The sequence below is a fragment of the Marmota flaviventris genome, chromosome 9, assembly GCF_047511675.1.
Source record: "Marmota flaviventris isolate mMarFla1 chromosome 9, mMarFla1.hap1, whole genome shotgun sequence".
In the NCBI taxonomy this organism is placed as follows: Eukaryota; Metazoa; Chordata; class Mammalia; order Rodentia; family Sciuridae; genus Marmota; species Marmota flaviventris.
Window position 1 is genome coordinate 14,781,281 of NC_092506.1, and position 21,299 is coordinate 14,802,579.

The 21,299-nt window shown below is 57.7% G+C and overlaps 1 protein-coding gene across 1 annotated transcript; it reads right to left on the reverse strand.

Moving 5' to 3' along the window:
- Positions 1-5,221: 5,221 nt before the first annotated feature.
- Positions 5,222-20,826, reverse strand: Rtn4rl2 (reticulon 4 receptor like 2). The gene is made up of 3 exons (XM_027944707.2): positions 20,495-20,826; positions 13,907-14,388; positions 5,222-6,497 (listed from the first exon to the last, which is right to left on the reverse strand). The coding sequence occupies exons 1-3, from the start codon at positions 20,523-20,525 to the stop codon at positions 5,748-5,750; spliced, it is 1,263 nt and encodes a 420-aa protein (XP_027800508.1). The 5' UTR covers positions 20,526-20,826; the 3' UTR covers positions 5,222-5,747.
- Between the last annotated feature and the right edge of the window lie 473 nt (positions 20,827-21,299).

Here is a 21,299-nt window from a genome sequence, read left to right on the forward strand (position 1 = left end):
CTGGGGGCGGCGAACCACCCGCGGAACCCCACACCCTGCCCACTAGTCCGCCCCTCCCGGGGCTCGGCCTCCTGAGCCTCTAACCTGGACATACTCTGCCCCTCCTTTGAGGTCTCCCCGTGTCTCCCCGGACCCCCAACCTTTCAAGCATCGTCTCCAGCCCCACTGCCCACCCCCACCATGAAAGGAAGGGGTCTCAACGCTCAACCCTGCCCGGCTGAGGCTTGGGACCGGGTGGGCGATGCAGGCAGACCTTTGGGCCTCCTAGGAGAGGGGTGGCATCACTTTTCCTCTCCCGGGGATGGGGGGAGTTTGGGGAGGGGGCTGGGCAGGGGCGGAAGCGAGCTGGAGCCGTGTTTGTCGCGGCGCTGCGGAGTAGAACAGATGGCTGGGGAGGGGAGAGGGTGCGTGGCGGGGAGGAGGAGGGGTGCGGGGGCCGAAGGATGAGGAACGAGGAATTTCGACGCCCCGAGTCTCCCGGGAGAAGCCCCCGCCCTCCGTGTCTTCCCAGAAAGCGGGGCGGGCGGGAGCCTGCCTTTCCCCGCAGGGCTCCGGCCCCGGGCCCGCGGCCGACCCCCGTGCTCCGCCCGCCGCCCCAGGGCGCGCCCCTCGCCCCCGAGTTCCCACCGCGCGGCGGGCTGGCGGGGTCGAGGCCGTCGGGAGCCGCCCGGGGCGCAAGGGTTAATGGGGCCGCGATCCGGAGGACGAGGGGGCGGCGGGAAGTGGGCTCCCGGCTGGGAGCGAGTTCAGGGATCGCAAATAGCTAAGGGAAAACGTGTTAATTGGAACTTTATGCAGATGAGCTGGGACTGGGGGCTGGCGGGAGGGGGAAGGGACGGTCAGAGGGACGTCGGACGAGCTGGGCCCTGAGGGCAAGGGTGGCGGCTCCCGCCAGGGGACTGAGGCGCGACTGTCCCTAGACTCGTGCGAGGCACCTCGGGAGGGCGCTAGTCCTCTCTGACCCTCCGCCGCAGAACCCAGGGGTGGCCGTCTTCCCGGGCCTGGGCACCGGGTCCAGAAGTCCTGCCTCCGAGGAGAGGGCGGGGCGCACCTGCAGGTGCCCGTTTCGGCTACTGGCCGCTCGCGGGTCTCGCTCCCTCTGTCCCCCACCCCCCTCTCTGGTTACATCCTTTATCTCCACCCAGGGCGTCACCTTTTTTCCTTGCACGAGTCTGGTCCGTAACTTTCACCAGGTGCGCGGGGGTGGGGTGGGGGTGGGGTGGGTGGGGGCGGAGCTAACCTTTCTCCATCGCACTCGCCTTTCTGTCCCACGGGGACCACCCCACCTTCGAGGGGAAGTTTCTTCAACTTTGGAGTGCTTTCTAACCCACCCCCACTTGTTAAAAGGCAGAGTCCAGGGTGCCTTAGAGATATGCTTCTGCAGGTTTGCGGAGCTCAGGAATCAGCTTCTCATTTAAATCGGATGCAAAGGGCCCCCCCCCCTTTTTTTTTTTTTAGGAACATTGTACAAGGGACGAAGGTGGGGGTGGGTTTAGTGGCTCCTGCCACAGTCCCTACCCGCTCGCTGCCCTCAAGGTTCATGACCTGCCCTCCGCTCAGTGTGGCCGCTTAGTTTCCGGTCTAGCTTCGGGCACATCAGGAGGCCTGGGGAAGGTGCCAACTAGAAAGGAGGGAGGGATGGAGAGAGAAAGGGGTGGGTCTCCACCTGGCTTTTCCCTCTCTGAGCAGGGTCTTCTCCTTCCTTTCTGCGTTGTCCACTTCCACCAGCCTTGCCACGTTCTCCCTCCCTCTCTCATCTGAAGTCCCTAGGAAGACCCAAGTGTCTCGAGGTGGATGGTGGAAATAACTAAAGTCCTCACCTTCAAAAGAAGGAGGGCCCCTCTCTTGTTGGGAGAAAACAGGAGGAGGGAGGCAGGACTTGAGGAAGGATAATAATAATTCAGACAATGCAGGTCATCTTCCCATAGGCTATTGCACTTACTCCCCACAACAACTCGACTTAACCCGGCATAGCTGCCCCCACCCCCAACTTATAAAATGAAAATGAAAAATTACAAAAAAAAGATACCCTGATGTTCAGAGAGGTTAAATAATTTGCCCAAGGCCACACAGCTTGCAAGTAGGAGAGTAGTTAGGTCTGTCACCCTTCTACCCTCTCAAAACTGTTTCTCCAGGGGCCACTGGATACCTAGCTGTCCCAGGTCTGCCCTCCCTGTCCTACCTCCCTGGGGTATTGGGGATGGGGAAGGGCATTGTGTACACAGAGGAAAGGATATGGATACTCGGGTTTCGGAACATCTGACAGGTTTGGCTGGAGGCATTAAAAATTCATGTAGCAACCTGACCCCAACTGGACCTTGGGCCTGCCACCTGGACTGCCCCTGGCTCTGTGACCTCTTAGAGTTCCGTGGGCAAATTTTCCTTCTACAGTGTCCTGGGAGCCCCAAGTCTTTGTATTTCATAGGCGAGGAGCCCTCACACAAATTAGAGATCTAAAGTAGGGGGCCAGCCGCTCAGAAAGCAGGGCTGGGAGCTCTACCCCCAATCCGGGTGTAAGAACCTTAGAGGCTTAAAGGCTTATAAACCTTGTCATCTGGCGTCCTTCTATTCCTCTCCGTGGGCGATTAGATGCTCGCTCTCAGGTTAGGTTGGCTGAAACCCGGCTGTGCTTCCCAAGGTGGCCGTTAGGGGGCAGCCGTCCGCTTGGAGGAAGCCGAGGCCCCGCTGCTGTCTGCTGCTTTGAAGGGCAGCAGCAGAACCTCCAAGCGTGGTCAGAGGGATGCACATGTCTTGGCCTTGGGAAAGGCTCAGGAGTCTGAACTGGGGAGGTTTCCTAGTCTGCGGGGAGAGCAAGGAACGTTAGGGGGCATTCAAAGTAGGTTTGTGGGTTTCAAGTGCAGGATAACTGATGGCCAGCAGGACCCAAGCGTTCTTAGCTGGAGAGAAGGCTTGGGACACAGCCATGAGAGAAAAGGCTAGAAAAAGCAGAGGGCTGGGGACTCTGAAGAATGTCTGATGTTCCGCTGAGGTGTTTAACCTGTAGGCAATAGGGAGCCACTGGAGGTTCCTGAGGGACATAGTGGCCTAATGCAAATTTTGGCCAGATGACTCTGGTCACCAAGGGCAGGTTGGGTGAGAGGAAGGGAGAGAGGGACTGCAGCAAAATGAGTGCAGAGATTATTGCTGTTTTCTTTTACATTCCGAGCAGGAGGTCATGAGTAGCTGGAGCAGGGAGGTGGCGGGAAGGAAATGGAAAGGAGAGAGGGGCACTGGGTAACCAAATAGATACAGGAGACAGGGAAAGGGAGGCGCTGACTACAACCAGACTGGGTGTCTGGCAGATGACAAGAAAGCAGAATGGGGGCACACTCACCGAATGTGGGAGGCGAATGAGTTTCGAATTTCAGGAGGTTGGGGGAGTGTGGGACAAGTCCCTTTCCCTCTCTCTGGCCTCAATTTTCCTATCAGAGCACTGGTGGGGGTTGGGCTGGATGGCCTTGAATGTCCCTTCTATTTCAGGGACATTTGAGGGTGGGGCTCAAAGATGTAAATTTGTTGGTTTTTTTTTTTTTTGGTGGGGGGGGGGAGGGATAGGAGGGATAGGGATCCCTGTGCGTGAGGTCTCTGGGAGTGGTCTCCCTCCGTGCTGGGTCCTGGTTGAGAGGGTGTGCGTGCACATCCATATCTGGGGTGCATCTGCCTGTTTGTGGGCCCCGTGGGTGGTTGGCGTGCCTGCACGTGCCGGGCAGCTCTGCTTTGTGTGAGTGTGTGAGCAGGAGCTGGAGAGCGTGGGTGTGCACGTGATGGGCGTCCGTGGGTCTGTCTGGGCGAGTGGTGATGGAGGTGGGAGCTGGTGGGGTGCGCCTCCCCTTTAGGCTTCTTCCTGAGGCTCACACACTCCGCCTGCTCTCACTGTTCTGAAATAGCATCTGGACTGAAGGCCCATGAATATTTCACAACGATAATTTTGTGACCTGGACAGCCTGCCTCTGATTTACCAGCATCCCCCTCCCCCTGCCCAGGCCAGCAGCCCCTCCTCCATCAGAGCTCTTGCCTGCTCTCCCCCCCTCCCACCACCAACTCACAAGCTTTCTCAAAGCCTGCTGACTCAGGACCCTGCAAGACCCTCGACTCAGCTCTGTGGGTCCCTGACCTCACTGTGCCCCTGCCCACATCATGCCCCTCTGCAGAGCCTACCTGCCCTAGGCCTACCATGCCGGCTTCCACCTCCTCTTCTCACCATCCTCTGACCTCCGCAGCTAGAGACACAGAATCTCAACATCCTGCCTCGAGCCCTACCACCTCTGGGTCCCTTCTGGCTCTCTGTTCCCACCTCCCAGCTAGATTCTTAACCCCAATTCAAACCACCAAGATTCAATCACTTCTGTCTGAGACTCAGCCCTAACACTCTCAGTCTCAACCCCTTCTTAGCCTAGGCTGTCTCCTGTCTCAGGCTCTCCTCCATACACCAGAAAGATGAAGCTTCTGATTCCACCACAAGATCCCACCTTGGGATTCCTGTCCCTCTTGACTACCCAGCCTCTTGACCTTTTTTCTAGCTTGCTTGGAGAACCTTCTCTGATGTGGTCCATCCGTGATAGCTTTTAGCTCACTGGAAGTAAGGGAGAGAGGCTGCTTTGCTGTGTACAGTTCTGCAGGCTGTATGTACACTGCACAAGGGCACTCAGCCAAGGGGACAAATATGAGCTGAAATCCAGCCCTGGGCTCTTCTCCCTAAGGTGTTTGTTCTAGCTTAGAACTGTGTATCCCCTGGGGAAGAGGTGCCTTTCCCAGATTTGCTTAACGCCATGTTTGGGCTGGTGGTGACCACGGATGTCTTCCCCACCCCCCCACCTCCTTGCAGGAAAAGGAGACTTTAGCCAGGCTGGAGACAACTCAGAGTTGGTTGTTGCTGCTTCTCCTGGACAAAAGAGAGGAGATGCCATCACCACCCACTCTGGGCTGTAACTTCAACTCCCTGGGACTCAGTGCTACACAAATCTTTCTCAGGCTTCAACTTCTCAAAGGGAGAGATCACACACCAGCTCCCACCAGCAGGAAGCTCTTTGATGGCACAAGGTGGTTCTTTTTCTCTAGCCCTCCAGTCCTGAAATCCTTACAGTTCTCAGCCCTCATCCCACTTTTGAGATCCTGAGCTCCCCCACTCCCCCCCCCCCAAAAAAAATCTTACAGGAGATAAAATAATAGAATTTTTTAATAAATTTTTTTTTCCCAAACAACTTCTTTTGATCTTCACCACACAGGGGCCATGGTGGAGAGGAAAGCTCTCCCCAGGCGCCCTAAAAATTGTCCAGGGTAGACTTAGGAGAAAGTGTTCCCCCAGTGTCAGGAGGTCGAGGGGACTAGGATAAGCAGGGGCCCTCACTGAGGCATCCCTCCAAAGGGTCCTGGGTGGGGCTCCCCTGGGGGAGCTTCCAAAGGCTCTGCTGGTGGAAGATGCTCTGCAGACAAAAGCCCCTCTCCAGTCCACTGTGGGCCCCGGAGAGGGCGGTCAGCGGCTGCGTGGGGTGCCCCACCCCAGCCTCGGGATGGGGAAGAAGAGTTAATGGCTAGAATTAGGGCGAACAGGGCTGAGCCGCCACACACCCTGCCATAGTCAGAGCAGCCGAAGGCCAGGAGCGACAGCCTGGTCCAGAGGAGGCGGGGAGCCGGGAGGGGACCGGAAGGCTGCAGGGCCTGGCGGGGTGGGGTGGGCAGGGACGGGGTCCGGGCCGCGGCTCGGGGGAGGGGCCTGAACACCGGCCTCTTCAGTCTCAGCACCGCAGTCAGAGGTGGTGGGGCGCCAGCAGCAAGAGGCAAAGCAGGGGGCTGGGGAGCCCGGCCGCCAGCGCGGGGCCGCGGGAGTCCGGGGGCGCCTGGCAAGCAGCCCCGGGGCACGTCTGCTCCCCGCGCTGGTCCTCGCCCCCGTAGCCCACCCAGTAGTCGTCCTCGGTGGGCGCGTCTCCGCCCTGGCGCCCCCGCGAGTCCTCGGCGGGCAGGTCTCGGTAGAGCGTGGAGGGGTCGGCGGGGGGCGCCCCGGCCTCGGCCACCCCGTACAGGTGGTTGGAGGAGCTGTTGTCGCGGGCGCGGCTGCCGGGCCGCGTGGGCGCGGCGGGCGGACACGCTTGGAAGTCGGCCTCGCGCAGCGCGCGCAGGTCTCGGCCCTGGCGCTCCGGGGGCGTGGCGCAGGTCACGTCGGAGCTGGACACGCGCGCGCGCTGGAACCAGGCCCAGAGCGGCCGCGCGCGGCAGTCGCACGCCCAGGGGTTGGCGTTGAGCCGCAGGAACTCGAGCGCCGGCAGGTCGGCGAGCGCCTCGCCCGGCAGCGAGGCCAGGCTGTTGTTGAACAGGTAGAGGATGGTGAGGCGGCTGAGGCCGCGGAAGGCCGCGCGGTGCACGCCCTGCAGCCGGTTCCCGTGCAGGAGCAGCCGGTCCAGGCTGCCCAGGCCGCGGAACACGTGCTCTGTGAGCAGCCGCAGGCGGTTGCCGTGGAGGAAGAGGTGGCTCAGGTTGGCCAGGTCCGCGAACAGGTCATCCTGGGTGGGGGCGGGAATAGAAGAGAGTGGTCCTGAGCGAGGTGGGGACCCGGGTGAGGGAAGGAGCGGAGCACTGTGGCAGAGTGGAAAGGGTTGGACCTTTGGGTTCGGAGTCCGGGATTGGAACTCTGCCTCTTCTAACCTATTTGCAGCGGAAAAAGCGGGAACGTTGAGGTCAGCGGCTCTTACCCTTAGGGTGTATCCCGTGCAGATCCCCGAACACCGCCCCGGGCTTCCCATCTGGCAGATCTGGGGCTCTGGGTGCTGCCTGGGAATCTGTCTATCCTGACAGGTTCCCAGGCGAGGCTGATGCGGCTGTTGGAGGACCACACTTGGAGAATGGACATCTCTGGTTTGGTTAAGTATGGAGACAGGCGAGCCAGACTTCCTGGTTTCAAATCCTGGATCAGTCCCTAAGTGACTCTGCCACCTTATACTAGTCACTAGATATCCCTGTGCCTCAGTTTCCTCATCTGTAAAGTGTGGACTAAATGAAGCAGAGCACGTTAGGGTGTTTGGAATACCGTTTCCCATGGTACACTTTCTCTGCATTAGTCATTATTGTCAACCTGGCCAAGTCAGCAATGTCTCCAAACCTGTCTCCTCTTCTGTAAAGTGGAGATGAGTGACCCCACCTGGTGAGTTTGTTCTGAGGATCAAACAAGACCATTCACCTGAAGTTCATATGAGCCCAAGGCTGAGCACAGTGCCTGTACCCAGGGACTCAGTCCAGGGAGGAGGGAGCCCACAGGCTCAGGAGTTAGAGCCCTGGTTCCCGACCCAGCTTGCCTTTCTCCTGGCAGAGTTATTTTGGACAAGTTATTTAACCCCATCAAGACTCACTTTCCTCAATATGCACATCAGGGAGAAAAACTCTCAGTGGACTCAGGGCTAAAGTTACCACACTGTTGAGGTCCAGTACTGGCAGGTATGTCATGGACCACCATCAGTAACTGGTGGTTATCAGGGAAGCAGGGCTAGGCTGGGTGATTCAGGGGACCAGGCATCAGCTCCACCCCACCTCCACTAGGGGAAACAGGGGAAGGGAAGAAAGAGTTGCTTGCCCTGCACCCTCGACCCCTTAGAGAAGCTGTCCCACTTGCCTGGGGGTGGGGGAGTCATGTGAGTGCTGGAAAGACCTTGGAATTCAGAATTTAGTTCACAATTAACAGGTGTGGGTGTGATCTACAGTGGGGGTGGGGACCATTGGACGCTGCGTTTTAACCCCCTCATCAGGGAATTCTGAGGATCAGCTTATCTGGGAGCTAGTATTTTAATTTTAAGATCCACTAGCACAACCCACTTTTTACAGGGGAGGGCACCGAGGTCCAGGGAGATGAAGGGCTCATTGGAGAAGCAGCTAGAACCCCAGCATCAGCATCACTGTGGTTAGCAGGTCCCAGCAGGTCTGCTTCTCTCAGGGACATAAGCATCCTCCCTTCTCATGACAGCTCAGCTGGGGTCCTGGTCCCTGACTGTGGCTCTCCTCCCTCTACTGCCTGGGGAGGACATCCCCTGTCCACACCACCCAGGAGCCTGGTGGGAGGCCTCAGGTGGGGGAGGGCACTGCCTCGCAGCCCCCACCCCCAGCTCCACCTCCCTGCTCCTGCGCGTTCTCACCCCCTCCCATCTGGCTTCCGCCCTCTCTGCCACAGGAACTGAGCCTGCCAAGAGCCCTCCTCTTGGCCACATTGAGATCCGTCCCCCTCAACCTTCTCGCTGCCTCAGACACCAGCGTTCTCCGCCCCCTGATGCCACTGCCCAGCCCCAGTCCCCATTCGGGTCCTCAGCTGGCTCCTGCACCTGCCTAGCTCCAGCCTTGCTTGTCCCCTGTCCTCCTCCAGGGTGGACTCGGAGTGTCTTCCCCTCACTTATTTAGGGTTTCTCTTTTTCATGGAGCGTCAGCAAGACTAGGACACACCCAGAGATGTACGGTCAGAGGATCAATATGGGAGAGGGCAGGTTAGGAGCGGGGGTAATCAGCACTTTGGGGACTTGGGAAGGTCAGGCAGGGAAGACCATGTGTTCAGGGACCACAGTCCTGATTTTCCATTCCAGGCTCTTCTCCTCTTTGTCTCTCTGCACAGTCCTGCCCTCCCCTCCCTGAGCCTCAGCCCTGGGGTCCATCCCCCCTTCCCCCATCCAAGTTGTTGCCAAATCCCGTTGCCACTTCCTCGGCTGCAGCTCTCAAATCCGGTCCTTCCTCTCTCCACCGTTAAAACGGTTCTCTGTGCATTAATAAGCTCTTGACTTTCACAGCCCAGGCCCTCCCCCATCACCCTCTCTATCGCCCCTCCCTCTGGGCTGAGAGTGTCTGCTAAAGTCATCCTCTTCCATTTCAAAAACCACATTTCCCTCACCTCCCCACTGGCCAGTTCACAGCTTTCTGCATCCATTTGGAATCTTAAGGCAGGATCCCTGCCCCCTCCCTTCCCTGGACAGCCTTCCCTCTTCTTAACCTTGCTTCCCTCCAGCCTTCCAGCTCCTGGCACTAATCACATTAGCTGCTAGGCTGTGTGACCTTGGATAGCTCCAGGCACCTCTCTGGGCCTCAGTTGTTTTTTTTTTTTTTTTCTTTTTTTCATCTGAAACAAATGACTTTCAGGGTACTTGATCTTTACGGTCCCATTCTCATCTGCTATTTATGAGTTGGCGAGTCCTGAAATGTACCTCACTCATTCAGCAAAGCTGTTTTGAGTGCCTCCTCTGTGCCAGGCACCCCCGCTCATGGTGCTCACCAGTCTATGGTGGGCATCATCGTCATCATCGGCGTCAGCAGCCTCAGGCAGATGAGTTGCTGGGCTCCCGCCGTGTGCCAAGCTCTGTGCTAAGCTCTGTGCTGCACATAGCCTAGGTCGTAACTGCATCACCACAACCTTGTGAGGCGGATATGATGATTACCTCCACTTCACAGGCTAGGAGGGGGAGGCTCAGAGACAGAAGCAACTTGCCCAGAGCCCAACAGCTCACACTGAGTGTACGTGGACACGAACTCCTGGGATCGGGCTCTGAACAACTGCACTCTGGGGCCGAGCAGACCTGGGCCAGTTCTACACTATGTCCCTTGCCAGCTGGTGACCTGAGACTGGTGCCTTAGTTTTGCTGAGGCTCCGTTGGTGTCCTTGCTGCCAACAGTTAAATGAAAGCTACTATTCAACGAGTACTCATGCTGGGCCAGACATCAACCTGAGCCCCTTTAAAGTAGTCTCTTGCCTTTAATCATCACAACACCTCCCCCACCTCAGGGGGGTTCAGAGTGGTTAAGTAACTTACCCCAAACCACTCAGCAAATGGGAAGTGAGGCTGGGATTGATTCAAACTCAGACTTGCCTGAGTGCAAAGATTGCTCTTAAGCACTGTGCAGGCTGCTGCTATGGCTCGAAGAACGAGGTCTGGGAAGTGGCTCGAAGGTAGAGTGCTTGCCTAGCCACTGCCTGAAGCCCCAGGTTCAATTTCCCAGCACCCCTTCTCCCCCACACACAGAGAAAGGAAGAATAAACTCTCTATCATTTTCTGGCTACCCTCCCACAGGAAATAGTCTCCAGCAGAGCAGGGACATTGTTTTGTTCACTCCCCGAATCCCTGGCACCCCTGCACACTGCCTGGCATGTAGTAGGTGCTCAGTAAATATCTGTTGTTGAATGAACTCCTCTGGCTCCGTGCCTGGCCCACAGCGGACCATCTGTGAGTTCCTCCACCCCACCCCATTTCCGTGTCTACCTGCCACATCCTGAAAAGCTGTGGTCCCCTTTGGTAGCCTCCTCCAAGCCTCCCTTCTCGGGTAGGCCCAGCTCCATCTTGGGTCACACCTGCCCCTGTGGATCTCACCTCAGCCCACGGGTTTCCTCACCTGCCTGTGGCATCTCCCAGCCTAGTTCCCACCAGGCAGGCAGGTCACAGGCAGAGGCTGTCTCTTTCTGCCTCTATAAAGGGCCAGGTGTGAAGTGCTTCCTTCCCGTGATGCCCTGTACCCTGCATGCCAGGGATGTGCAGAACAAGTGCTCTCCCCAGTGCCACCTGCGGTCCCCTCTGTCTGGGCCTTTGCTGACCCCAGGCCCAGACTACTGTCTTGTCCTGCAACTCCGTGGAGGATCGTTCATATTAACATAATTTATTCAGCACTACACTATGTTTTACGGACACTCACTCCTTTATTCAGTCCATCCACTCTTGGTGGAAGGTATTGTTTTTCTTATTCCAGATGAGGAAACTGAGGTTCAGAGAGGGGAAACAACTCGTCTGAGGTTAGACAATGAACAACTAATATGTATGAGTAAGGAAGGAGACGGAGAGCTCTGCAGGAGTGGTTGAGTACCAGGAGTAGCAGGAGTAACGAAAATACAGGTTGAGCACCCTCATCAGAAAATCTAAACTCAGAAATGCTACAAAATCTGAAAGTTTGGCCACACGGACATGATGCCACAGTGGAAAATTCCACACCATGAAACTTTGTTCCTTGTGGGTGTGACAGTGCACACCTGCAATCCCAGAGAAGGTCAGGCAAGAGGATTTCAAGTTCCCGGCACCAGCCTGGGTAACTTAGAGAGACCCTGTCTCAAAATAAAACAATCAAAAGGGCTGCAGCTCTAGTTCAGTGGTAGAGCGCCCGTGGGTTCAATCCCACAAAACAAAACAAAACAAATTTTGTTTCATGTGCAAATTTATTTAAATGTTGTATAAAATTACCTTCAGCTTATGTGTCTAGGCATATATGAAACGTAAATGAATTTTGTGCTCAGACTCTGGTCCCATCCCCAAGATATCTCATTATGTATATGCAAATAGTCCCAAATCCAAAACAGTCTGAAATCTGAAACGCTCCTGGTCCCCAAGCAATTTGGATACAGGGTGCTCAACCTGTAGTGAAAAGGATAGTGTCTTTGGCGGGTGGCTCTGTACTGACGGCTTCCACTTCATCCTCACAAAACTGAGATAAGTAGTAAGTACGTCCTGACTGCCAACTTAGAAGCAGGGAAATGGTGACTGAGAGGTGAGGGGATTTGTCCAAAGTCGTTCAGGAGCTGGGACTGGAACGTGGGTTTGGCACACTCCAAAGTGTGGGTTTTCCCTTTTTTTTGGGGGGTGGGGGTACCAGGAATTGAACTCAGGAATTGCAGGAATTGCACTCAACCACTGGGCCACATACCTAGCTCTATTTTGCATTTTATTTAGAGACAGGGGCTCACTGAGTTGCTTAGCTCCTTGCTTTTGCTGAGGCTGGCTTTGAACTTGCCATCCTCCTGCCTCAGCCTCCGCTGGAATCACAGGCGTGCGCCACCGTGCCCAGCATTGTGTGGGTTTTCAAAAACAAGCCCACTCAACTGTACTTTGGGGTACCATCCCCCTGAAGTGCAGTCAGCCTGTACAGCTCAAGTGGCAACTCCTCTGACTGTGTAGCCTCAGGAACTTCCATCCCGCGTCCCCTGTGTCCCTAACTGTCCCTGCGGCCAGGCTGCTGTAAAGCTAGTGTGATGGTGAGAACAGGGAGCCCCCAGTCACAAGGACCATGGATAAGAGATTTGTGTTTAGAGGTGATTACATCTCTACAAAGTCCTGGGGATCCCTGGCCTCCGCTTTGTCACTGTTAACGGTGAGGTGAGGGCTGGGGCTGTAGCTCAGGGGCAGAGCACTTGCCTCCCATGTGGGAGGCCCTGGGTTGGGTCCTCAGCACCAAATAAAAATAAACGAATATAATAAAGGCATTCTGTCCCTCTACCACTACAAAAAATTTAAATGAAACAGTGAAGACAAGCCCCCAACAGGGTCGTGGGAGTGAGCTGAGGTGGTCAGGAGCACCTTGTAAACCATGTGGTTCTGGGAAACGTTAGGAAGAAGAAGGAGGGGGTGTTCTGGAACCCACCCATGGCCTTAGTATAGTCCTTGACTTTGACCTAAATCCCCAGGATGAGGTTCAGGTTGGGGCAACTCACCAAGACCAGTGTTAAATAAGGCTCCTTCCTCTTTCTTAAAATAGTATTTTAACAAGCATTTATATAGTGCTTACAGTATGCCAAGCACTATTCTAAGTGCCTTACAAATTATTCATGCATTTAATTCTTATGAAATCCCTAGGAGATGGGTGCTTGTGCTACCCCTGATTTACAGGTGGGAAAACTGAGGCCCAGGTTGAAATATGTTACCCCCTTGTGAATGGCAGGGTTGACCTGGGTCAAGTGCTCACCCTCTGAGTGCCGACGGCTGCTCATGATTTCCGCACTAGCACAAGCCATTTTCCCAGCACACTATGCATTTTACTTCTCTTCCTCCCCATAAAAATGCTCTCTCTGTGAAGGCAGGGACTGTTCTGTCCACCACTGTATTCTCAGCACCTAGCACACTGTGGGTACTTGACAAATGCTTGTTAGATTATTATTGCAATTGCTATTATCATGAGCCTCAGCGATGAAGACCTGGTTTTCCAGCCAGCAGACTGGTGACTATCTAGCCAGCCCTGGGGTGGGAGGGGGAGGTGCCTGCCTGCCAGGCTTAAGTGGGGAGGGGGAGAAGGGGGTACCTTGTCCCCTTCCAGCCAGAGGCTGCATAGCCAGGGAAGGTTTCCTTCTCCTGTGGTTTGGAGGGTGTGTTATTGCTTCCCAGGGAAACAGACCCGGAGGATCTGACTGTCAGGCGCTCAGCATAACAACAACAATAAACAACAATTAGATCAATAATAATAACAATAAATAACAATTGCTGTTACTCCTTTAGCTTTCAGAGCCTCCTTTTCCGGCTGGGTAAGAGTGTAACAGCGTTTCACCCTTTGTTCTGTCCTCCCTTGCACTGAGAGGAAAGGTGTGGAAACAGAAAGCCCGAGAGGGCAGGGCGGTCCATGTCCTATTATCCAGGGAGCTGGACAGAGTGGGCCCTTCTTTGGGACCTCAGAGCAGTGCTCTGCCCTCTGGCCCCACTTGCCTGTGCTGTGGGAGGGCCTGGGGGTGGATGAGAAGAGCAACCACAGAGCCCTTTGGGCTGGGGTGCCTGGCGCAAGGCACAGTCCCCTGAAGGCAAACGCGGGGAAAGCAGAGATCACAGAAAGACACATCCACACACCCAGACAGACATGGGGGAGTGTGCAGAGTGGGTGTGTGAAGGGAGACAGACAGAAGAGGCAGAGGCAGACAGATGGGGAAGGCAAGTCAGGGAAAGAGGCAGAGAGGGCCGGGAAGGGACAGGCAAAGGCAGGTGAAGACAGGTGGGGGCTGGGGTGCTAGAGGGGCACACAGGGACCCACACTGAGGCAGGCAGACAGAAGAGATGAAAGACCCTGAGAATGTGAGGGGGACAGAAACTTAGAAAAGGGGCAGAGAAAGAGAGACGTGGAGACTCTGAGGCAGGAAGCTGGCTTGGGAGAGAGGAGGGACTGGAGGCCCCGGGACAGGGCTGGGGGGGGGGGGTGGCGGGGCGCTCACCTGGAGGTGGAGCAGGCTGTTCTCCTGGAGGTAGAGGTACTGCAGGCTGACCAGGCCTCGGAAGATGTTCCCGGGCAGGCTGCTGAGCTGGCAGCGGTACAGATGCAGTGACTGCAGCCGCTCCAGGCCCTGGAAGGTGTCAGGCTCCAGGGAGCGCAGGTGCCGGTTGTCACCGAGGTCCAGCTCCTCCAGGGCCTGCAGGTGGCGGAAGGTGCCCGGGTAGATGGTGGAGAGGTTGTTGGAGAAGAGCCACAGGGTGAGCAGGTTGGGCCCGAAGGTGCCGGGCCGCAGGGTGCGGATGAGGTTGTTCTGGAGGAAGAGTCGCTGCGTGCTGGGCGGCAGGGACAGCGGCACCGAGGAGAAGTTGTTGGCCTGGCAGCTCACGGTGGGCGGCGACGAGTAGCAGGTACAGAGCATGGGGCAGCTGGGGGCTGCGGGGGGCAGGGCCAGGAGCAGCAGCAGCAGGCAGGCTGAGGCAGGACCTGCGGGGAGAGGCCAGTGAGGGCTGGCTGGAGGCCCAGGGGCCGCGCCCACCCGCCCAAGACGTCAGGCAGGGGCTTCTGGATGCCCCTCAGAGTCTGCAGAGGCCTGGCCGCTTCATTCTTGAGGCTCCTTTGAGGCTTGCAAACTTTTATTTATTTGTTTGTTTGTTTGTTTATTTATTGGCACTGGGGATTCAACCCAAGGTGCTCTACCACTGAGCTGCACCCCCGGCCCTTTTCATTTTTTAAAATGATTGTTTTAGCTGGGTGCGGTGTCGCGCACCTGTAATCCCAGTGACTTGGGAGGCTGAGACAGGAGGATTGCCAGTTCAAAGCCAACCTCAGCAATTTAGTGAGGCCCTAAGCAACTTAGTGAGGCCCTGTCTCTAAATAAAATATAAAAAGGGCTGGGGATATGGCTCAGTGGTTGAGTGGATCCAATGGGTTTCAAATCCCCATTACTGTGTGTGTGTGTGTGTGTGTGTGTGTAATTTTGCGACAGGGTCTGGCTAAGTTGCCTAGGCTGGCCTCAAACTTGCAATCTTCCTATCTCAACCTCCAGCATAGCTAGGATTCTAGGTGTGTGTGCCACCCGGTAAGGCTGCAAACCTTCTTTTTGAGGTATATTAAAACATAACACCAAGAGGCATTGTAGGAAGCACCTCCATGCATATAAAGTTGTTTGATGATCACATGTCTTTTCATTCTAGTCTGCTTTCACCGCCGCATGTTTGACCTTGTTGAGAGATTAATGTCAAAAGACTAACTGTGAGAGCTGCACCACCCCAGGGTCCACAGTGGGCCGGGAGTCCTTTGTTGTGGGGGCAGTCCTATGTAGGGTGTTCAGCAGTCGCTCTGTCTTCTATCCACTAGATGCCAGCAGCACCCTGCCCCCAGTTGTGACAACCGAAATGTCTCCAGACATTGCCAAATGTCCCCTGGGGAGAAAAACCAACCACTTGAGAATGACTAGAACTAACTGAAGACTCTGTGAGTCTAAGGCCTGTGCACAGCGTTCCTGAGGCCCAGCCTTGCTGAACCCAGTGACCAAAGTCCTCCCTCACCTTCCTGCTGTTTTACCTGGGAGGAAGCAGAGCCTCTACACTCCAGGAGGGACCATAGGGACCAATGGGTCTACCCAGGGCCACCAGGCACATGCACCAGGATCAGCTGTCCTCCCCAAAAGAATGCAGAATCCAAACTCTGAGTGTGGCAGCCCGGAAATCTGCGTTCTGCATCTCGGGCTCTTCTCGTTCAAAGTCACTTTAAAAAAGTTTTAATTTTTTTCCTAAAGTAATGTTTGAAGATTGGGTATGGTCCACCCTTCTTACCATGTAGATAGAGAAGGAGATGCATGGAGTTAGCCTAAGGACTGGAGGGTCCAGTGCAGGGGCCTGTGTGTCTGGGCTCCAGCAAGGCTGGGCAGGCTCCTCCATCCCTGTCCACCCGCAGGAACTAGAGCACATTAAAGTTCTGGCTGGAGCCAGCTTGACCTCTCCCCTGCATGTGCTTCCCACAGATAGCTCCTGGGACTTTCTTCTGGCAGCCTTGCCTGGAGGGAGGACAGCCCAGCCTCCCACAGCCAGGCCTCAGTCCCTGGGCCACAGCAACGGAGCACCCTTGGCTTCAAGCAGTGTCCCAGGCCTTCAAAGGCTCAGGGGAGGCAGACCTGGTTCTTGGGCCCAAGGACCTGAGATCCTGGGGCTCTGTGTGGATCCAGAGACCCCAGGAGAGGCTCAGGGGTGGGTGACTGAGGGTGAGGCCTCCAGGGCTGTGAACTGCACACCTAGGAGGTTGTTTTGTGCCGATGTCACACTCCGGAGGTGGCTGTGTGTGGATGCGTGCATGTGTGTGTGCTTCTGGGAAACCCGGAGCCAGGTGCTTACTACGTGAAGTGCTGTGAGCCAGGTGTTCGCACATGGCACCGGCAGGCCCTGAATATGGCCTTGCTGTCACAGGTGCTGGGGGGTCTCCTCCCCAGGGCAGCACACTGGCGCAGATTCGGGACCCAATGCCCAGCGCCTGGTGGTCCTGGAGGTCCGGGCTGCTGGCTCTCTGGGGCCTCCCAGCACCAACCCAGGAACCCAGGCCCCATCGCCCTGTCCCGGGCCCCTCCCTGCGCTGCGCGGTGCGTGCGAGCGTGCGAGCGTGCGCTGGCTGTCCCCCGCGTGTGTGTGAGTGCCGGGCCCCGTGCGTGTGTAGGCTGGGTGTGATGTAATACTCAGTGACACAGCGCGGCTGTTCCATTCGTTCACACCACCTCCGCGTTTCTCGGCCCTTCTCACCCCTCCCCCGTGCGGCGTTTCACGATTACTTTCTCCTCCCGAGTTTTTCAAAGCCACGTGGGGCGGAGGAGCATGTCTCTCACCCCTCATCTGTACCACGCAGGGGTGGGGTGTGGGAGCACAATGGGGGACCCACGGTAGGTTTCCTGAGCACTGAGGTTTAGGGCTTCAAATTGGACATTTTCAGAGCTGCCTAAGTCCTCCAGGTTCATCTGGTACGATCATTTGTTCAACAGAGGTGACAGCTGGGGCTCAGAGAGGGCAAGCAACTTGCCCAAGGTCACACAGAAAAGTGGTGCCAGGCAAGGATCAGAATAAAGGATTCTCCTGATGCCCCAGCCAGGACACTTCCTTTCCTGTCAGTTACCCTCTGAGCTCTGCCTCCCCAAGGACTTGACACCAAAGGAAACCCAATCCTTTTCTGATCCCTTAATCCCACCCCTTATCCACAGGCTCACAAGAATGTGAGCCCTAGTGGCCACCGGCTCTCTGGGGGATTACGGAGCTCTTCCTCCAGCCTCTGGGACTAACTGCTATCCCAGGAGAGATGTGCACTCCAAGATGACCCCGGGGGTCAGTTCCTCCTCTTCCAGGCACCAGGTGTCTTCCAGAGTTGAGTCCCGCTGGGCAGGGACTGGCAAGGGCCCCACTCACCCTTAGTATCCAGACTCCCCTGCTCTCTCTTGAGGCTCTTCTCTCTTCCAACAGCCTCCCTATTGTCCCCAGGTCTCCCCCCACCACCGCCCACCTCCCCCAGCCTGCGATGGTATTCCCTGCAGGTTCCTTGAGGAGGGACCCTGAGCTGGGGGCCCCTCCGTGACAGCTGCTGCGTAACAGTGACTCTGTTGCCATTTCTGGCCCTCGCTGCTGCTGCCGTGCAAAAGCAGCGTAACCCAAGGAGCCTCATCCATAATTCAGGCTGCGGCGCTCACTGGAGGCGAGGAGGAGGAGGAGGGGAAGGTGGGGGGCTCCGGCTCCCTCTGCCCCAGGCTGGGCTAGAGGCGGCACTCAGGGCAGAGCTGGAGGGGGCACTCAGGGCAGAGCTGGGGGCTTCCTCCCACCCCTGTCCTGCCCAGTGTGGGCCTCTTCCTTCCCTCCCCGCCCCTGATTCTCCCGCCTCTTCCCCACTACCCTTCCCTCAGGTCCTCACTGCTGCCTCTTCTCTGAGGACCACGGCTCCACTCCTGGCCCCCATTTTGTGGATCCCTGGCAGAGACCCGGCCGAGATGCACAATGTGTTGGGCTGGAAGGGGGGATACCTGGCGGCCCTCCAGAGCAAACCCCCACCCCCATTTCACAGTTGAAGGCTGGGGAGAGGAGGGGCTGGTTCAGAGCGGGCAGCCCATGCCTTCATGTCGCCCTGCCACCTTACACACAGAGGAAAGCCCTTTCTCACCGTCCCCTTCACCCTCTGCTCAGGGCTCCCTCTATAGGCAGGTGAGCCCGAGCTGCAGGGGAGTGTGGAGCACGGAAGGGAGGAAGCCATCTGATAAGAAGCCCCTACTGTGTTCCGGACACTGTGCTTGTATGTGCTAACTTCTTTCCCCAAAGGAGGCAACCCGACACAGTCCCCTGTGAGGTCAATGCTGCCAGGACCCCCAGCTCGAAGAAGGAGGGGCCTCAGGTCATGCAGTTAGTACAGCCCCCCCCCCCCCCCGCAAGGCAGGGTGTCAAACCCATGTTAGGACAGACTCCCTGACCTCTCTCTAGGAGCCCCCTTCCTCAATAATATCCACAGAAACCAGCCCTGGGTAGGAGAGACAGTGCCCTTGAGGGACAGGGAGGACAGAGGCTGTGCCCAGGTGCCCAGGTCTGGACTGGTCATAATGTTGGCTGTTTGGCTGTTTAGGGTCAAGGCAAGGAAGGGGCCCAGGCTCTTTGTAGTTTTTTCTCCTGGGCTCCTAGCCGTGGTTGTTTTAGGGGACCACACATGTGGGAGTCAAGAAGTGATGACCATTGTCCAGAGATAAGGCCAGAACTGTCCGGCAAGGAAAGCAGAGGAAGGCCAGAACACAGTTATTGATCCCGAGGTGCCCAAGCCAAAAAGTATCCATTCACTTAGGGGCCGTTGTCAAGGACTCTGGGCTTTCTGACCTCGGATGCCTAGGCTCTGAGACAAGTTCCCGCCTGGGCCATCCTTTAGGCCAGAGGCCCTCATGCAGGAACTTAAGGAGCAGGCAGGTGGACCTGGGTGGAGGGCAGGAGCCAGGGTGCCAATGCACGGTTGCCCGCACAGAGTGGTCCCAGGAAACAGGCAGGCCTCTGGCTCTGGAAGGAGTGGCACAGGGTCAGGACGGAAGCCCCATCTCCACACCCAACATGCTGCTTTCGGGAAAGGCTAGGCCTGCCATGCAGATGCCCAGGGGGCAGGGTCCCAAGAGGTAGAGACTGGGAGCAGGATGGAGGTGGGGTGATGCCAGGGAAGGGCCTGGGGAGGCACGGATGCCTCTGGTGACTGGAGGTTGAGAGCTGCTGCAAACAGCTTCTCACTCTGTCAGAATGTAACACCCCAAAATAAGCAGCCACTGTCAGTGGCAGCATGCGACGTCGGGGCTCGGAGATATAAATGGCAGCACCAAGCCTGCCCGGGTGCCCACCCTAGGAGGCTGCCTCCCCTCTGGGAGGTCCTTACCCCGTCTTCCTCACAGCTGCCCCCAGCCCCTGAGCTCAGTCCTGGGTCTGACCCACCAGCCACTCCCTGATAGAAGGGATGTGTGACAGGCAGGCTCCTTGGGAATGGAGGGCTTCCACGTGGAAGTGGTTTCCAGAGCCTCTTTGTCTCATCCCTGGGCAGCCACCCCCTCCCGCTGGGCCCTCTCTCCCACCCCTTTCTTTTCCTTCTCCTCTTCCCTCTCCAGCCCTCTCTGCATCCAGATCTACCCCAGCCCCTCTCCCATCTACAGTTTCCGGTTGGTCCCCAAGCCTGGAGCTCATCCTTGACCATCTTCCCCTGGTTCTGTCCCTATCCACTGTCCCCAGTGTGCTCACGTTTCTGATCTTCCCATTCCCATTCCGGTTTCCAGGGCACCAGTCCTCATTCTTTTTCCGTTATCTCCACCCCTGATTCTAGGTGCCTGTCCATAGTGTTCTCTTCACCTCTTGCCCTGTTCTGGTCTCCCCTGCCCTTCCTCTTCCTCGGTCTTGCTCTGGATCCCCGGTCCCTGGAAGCTCTCCCCTCTAACCTTTATTCCTCCTCCTTCCTCTCCCCCATTCCCTCCTCTCCTCCGACTTCCCTAACCACTTTTCTCCATCTTTGACTTTCCTTCCCTAGCCTTCCCCCTCGGACCCCTTCCCCACCCCACCCCCAATCTCCGGTCCACACCCTTGCCTGTCACTCAAACCACGGAACTGTCCTCTTTCTAGCCCGTCCATCTGTCCTACCAGGGAGGGCCCTTGGGGATTCCCTCTGCGCCCCCCTTCCCAGGCAGCCCCCTACCCACATCGCTCGTCCTCCCAGGTGACTGCAAAGTGCTGAGGCACCGGGCACGAGTTGCTGAGTCGGCGCTTCCCCGGCCGCCCGAGTCCTCAGCGTTCCGGGAGCAGGTGGAGCCGGGACAGCGGAACCTGAGCCTCCCTCCCCGCCTCGGCCCGGCGCGCTTGCCCCTCGCGTCCGCTCTCGGTCACGAGCTCCGGCACACTCCGGCAGCCTCCGAGCCGGGTGCCCTCCTCCTGCGGGCAGCCTCGGGGACGGAGGCGCGGCCGGGGCCGGGAGCTCTTCCCCCTCCCAGAGCCACCCACTGCCCCACCCTCGCGCCCGGGAAAGGGGCGTCCGGCTCGCCTCTCCAGGTTAACCCCGCTCTCCCGCCGGCGGGGGTCCCTACCTTGCAGCAGGCGCCTGAGCCCGGGCAGCATCTTGTCTCGACGCTCGGGGGAGGGGCGGCGGGGGGAGGGCGCTCCCACTCGCTCCCTGAGCCCGCCGGACGGACGGCGGGGACTCCGCGGGGCTCCGGGGGGGCCCGGGAGTCCCGAGGCTGCGTGGCCCGGCCGCGGCGCTCTACCCTGCGCCCCCCGGGCTGCGGGCCTCGGGAGGAGCCATCGGCCCCGACGGGACGGGGCGGGGCACGACGGGCTGCGGAGGGCTGGGGCTGGCCCGCGACGCTCTGTGCCCGCACCCTCCCAGCCGCGCGGCTGGCACCGGGGCCCGTCAGTCCGTCGGTCCGCGCGCCCCAGCTGCTCGCCGAGGGAGAGTGGGGACAGCGAAGAAGCGCTTCCCAACCACCCTCCTCGCCTTCCCGCACTCGCAGGCTCCTCCCTCGCTGCCTGGCTTGCCGACTTAACCCTTTCCTGGCCACTAGGAGGCGGGAGCGGCTCTCCGGTCCACTCCATCCCAGCCCCCTCCCAACCTTGGGGGATCCTGTGCGCTGAGTTCTATCGCCTCCGCGGCGCCACGCTTCTAGAGAAATCCCTTCTTGCGGGGGAGCGCTAGTGTTAGGAAATCCCATGGACTTGTCCGGTTTTCCCCTCCCAACCTTCCTGGAGGAGATGGGCTTCTGGGTCATTCTCCGCTCCCCTCCCGCCGCATCCTTGGCTGTGCCTCTCTCTTCCACGCGAGACCCTCAAGATCCCACTTTTCCTTCCAACCCCAGACCAGAAACCCAAAGTGTGCGACTGTAAGAATAATACGTG

Excerpts from the sequence above, each read along its gene's own strand:
- Rtn4rl2 (XM_027944707.2), bottom strand. The coding sequence starts at position 20,525 with ATGCTGCCCGGGCTCAGGCGCCTGCTGCAAG. Across the intron at positions 14,389-20,494 it reads GCTCAGGCGCCTGCTGCAAG|GTCCTGCCTCAGCCTGCCTG; the intron begins GTAGGGACCCCC and ends CTCTCCCCGCAG. Across the intron at positions 6,498-13,906 it reads ACAGCCTGCTCCACCTCCAG|GATGACCTGTTCGCGGACCT; the intron begins GTGAGCGCCCCG and ends GCCCCCACCCAG.